The sequence below is a fragment of the Penaeus chinensis genome, chromosome 14 (genome assembly GCF_019202785.1).
Source record: "Penaeus chinensis breed Huanghai No. 1 chromosome 14, ASM1920278v2, whole genome shotgun sequence".
NCBI lineage: Eukaryota > Metazoa > Arthropoda > Malacostraca > Decapoda > Penaeidae > Penaeus > Penaeus chinensis.
In genome coordinates, this window is record NC_061832.1 from 2306763 (window position 1) to 2309262 (window position 2500).

The 2500-nt window shown below is 38.6% G+C and overlaps 1 protein-coding gene across 2 annotated transcripts in view; it reads left to right on the forward strand.

The window, feature by feature from the left end:
• Nucleotides 1–2093, forward strand: part of LOC125032239 (pro-resilin-like) — a 52559-nt gene extending 50466 nt beyond the window's left edge. Inside the window, exons 1-2 of one of the 2 annotated variants that reach the window (XR_007115537.1) lie at nucleotides 1379–1559; nucleotides 1665–1803. Coding sequence is in view for 1 of the 2 variants with exons in the window: in XM_047623332.1 (XP_047479288.1) it covers nucleotides 1665–1970 (306 nt within the window). In the remaining variant the exon portion in view is untranslated. Of the gene's footprint in view, nucleotides 1–1378; nucleotides 1560–1664 lie in introns of those variants that run through there. The other variant, XM_047623332.1, reaches the window with a different exon arrangement.
• The last annotated feature ends 407 nt before the right edge of the window (nucleotides 2094–2500 follow it).

The window sequence follows — 2500 nt, forward strand, 5'->3', positions numbered from 1 at the left end:
GCAATCACTACATGCAGAGCAGTTGCGGTAGGTTTTCAGAAAATATGCAAAAACTTGGAGCATAGCGGTCCAAGGTCGAACCGGGTATATGTTCGGCAGAACCTGTGCAACCGGCATTCACTCGAATATCGAACGTCTGATCAAGAACATCAAGATAGATTTTACTCCGAATCCCAATATCTGGTGCATTTCAGCAATAAAGAATGTAATCTATGTTAAGACGTTAGATATAGTAAGGAATATAGATCAGTTTCAATGCCATTGCTATATAACAGGCTATACTACAAGCTGTTTTTCTGCTCAATCTGGCAGCCGTCCTTGCCGCAGACAGTCATAACTGTTTCACGCAATAGTCGCCTAAGAAACTGTATGTTCATTGACAAGGTAAGTCATTGTTTCTTATAAGAGGACACACACATACACACACACACACACACACACACACACACACACTCACACACACACACACACACACACACACACACACACACACACACACACACACACACACACACACACACACACACACACACACACACACACACACATATGGATATATGTGCAGATAGACATGTACCTATTTTAGCACAACATTGAATTCGTGTATATACAGAACATATGTTATTAAAATTGCAAAGGATTCCGAAGTTAGTAGGATCATCATGAATTTATGTCTAAAACATCCCAGAACAATGTAACCTTTTATATACAGCTCTATGAATACATACATGCATATATATATATATATATATATATATATATATATATGTATATATATGTGTATATATTGTTTATAATATATAATAAACAATATGTTAGAAATAAATAATGCACAAATTAGATTTATTGATAATGTCACAATAGTTTCAAAACCCACCTGGATTCCTTTCCATGTATATATGTAAACACAGGCACACAAACACACACATACATATAACAAACCTACGTACATACACATATATACGAACACACATACACACACGTGTGTATGTACACGTACATACATCGGTGTGAATATATACGTGTTTTTATATAATTGTACATTTCTTTAAAGTTATCTATCTATCAAAACACCGTATAGAAATATCATACTTTTACATTCGGGTATGTACGTATACATACGCACTATTTTCCAGTGTGTGCGTGCGCGTTTAAAGTTTACGTACGCTCTCATTTGTAAAGTAAATACACATGTGGCTATAGTAGCCTAACACTATGTAGAGCAGCAAAGACAGGTCCTCTTACAACAACGTTATAAAAACCTGACCCTCTATGGCTCTTCAGGGTCGCGACCACCCCTGCCTAGCTATATAACAGGCAGACTGAGGTCAGACAACACTCAACTAAACCTGAATCTCTACAATCATGAACACCAAGGTAGATGCCTAAAGATTTTCCATGCTACTGTTCTATATTTGTTATATCATAAGGTTTGACATCCTTTTTCAAAGGAAGAAGCAATTAAGTGAATAATTTCTCATCAGGTCCTCATCCTCCTCGGTCTGGCAGCCATCGTCGCTGCAGACAGCCGTGAAACTTATGCCTACCGCGCCCCCAGGGTAAGTGAATTAGACTATTAAGTTAATATATATCTTAAAAAGGCTATATAATACCTCCACTGAATATTTTATATACAGAATCTTAAAATATATGTGCTTGTCCAGGCATCTTCTGAGGAATCCTTCGAGTCCACCGAAGCCAAGTACAACTTCAACTGGGCCGTCAGCGATGACTCCTCAAGCAACGAGTTCGGACACCAGGAGGCCCGTGACGGCGACGACACTCAAGGATCGTACTACGTGCAGCTTCCCGACGGCCGCCTGCAGAAGGTCACCTACTACGTCGATGGCGATGACGGTTACGTCGCCGACGTCACCTACGAGGGCGAGGCTCACTTTGACTCCGTCGAGTCCGCTGAGTCCCGGGAATACAGGCCACGATATTCCTACGACTCCAACGAGTCCAAGTAAAACCTTTATAACACCACTTATAGTAGAAAATGTTTACTTGGTACATCATTTCAAATTATTTATCAACGAATGCACTAAACTTATTTATTTGTGTATTTAAACCGTGAATAAAAATAAATACAATCAAGTGTTTTAAGAACTCCATCACAATATAATGTAGAATAAATTTTTAGAAAATTAGACTTTCCTGAGGTATCTCTCAGATATATATCCAAGATTAGGCGAAACAGAATTCAGTCTGTAGTAATGTAATAATAATTCAATAAATAGAAAAGAATAGATCTTCCAAAACATGTTCTGCAAGCAATCACACACACACACACAAATAAATATACACGCTCACACACACACAATAAACACAAACTCACACACATTTATATATCCGTGGATTCATACGCATTCCACGATTACTAAATACTTGAAGTCACAAGCGCATGCTAGCCCACAGACTGGGATTATTTTCCCTCCTCCGCAGCGCAAAAACTCACATTTCAAGCTCTACTTTCGACGCCAGGTTGTAGCAAATCAGC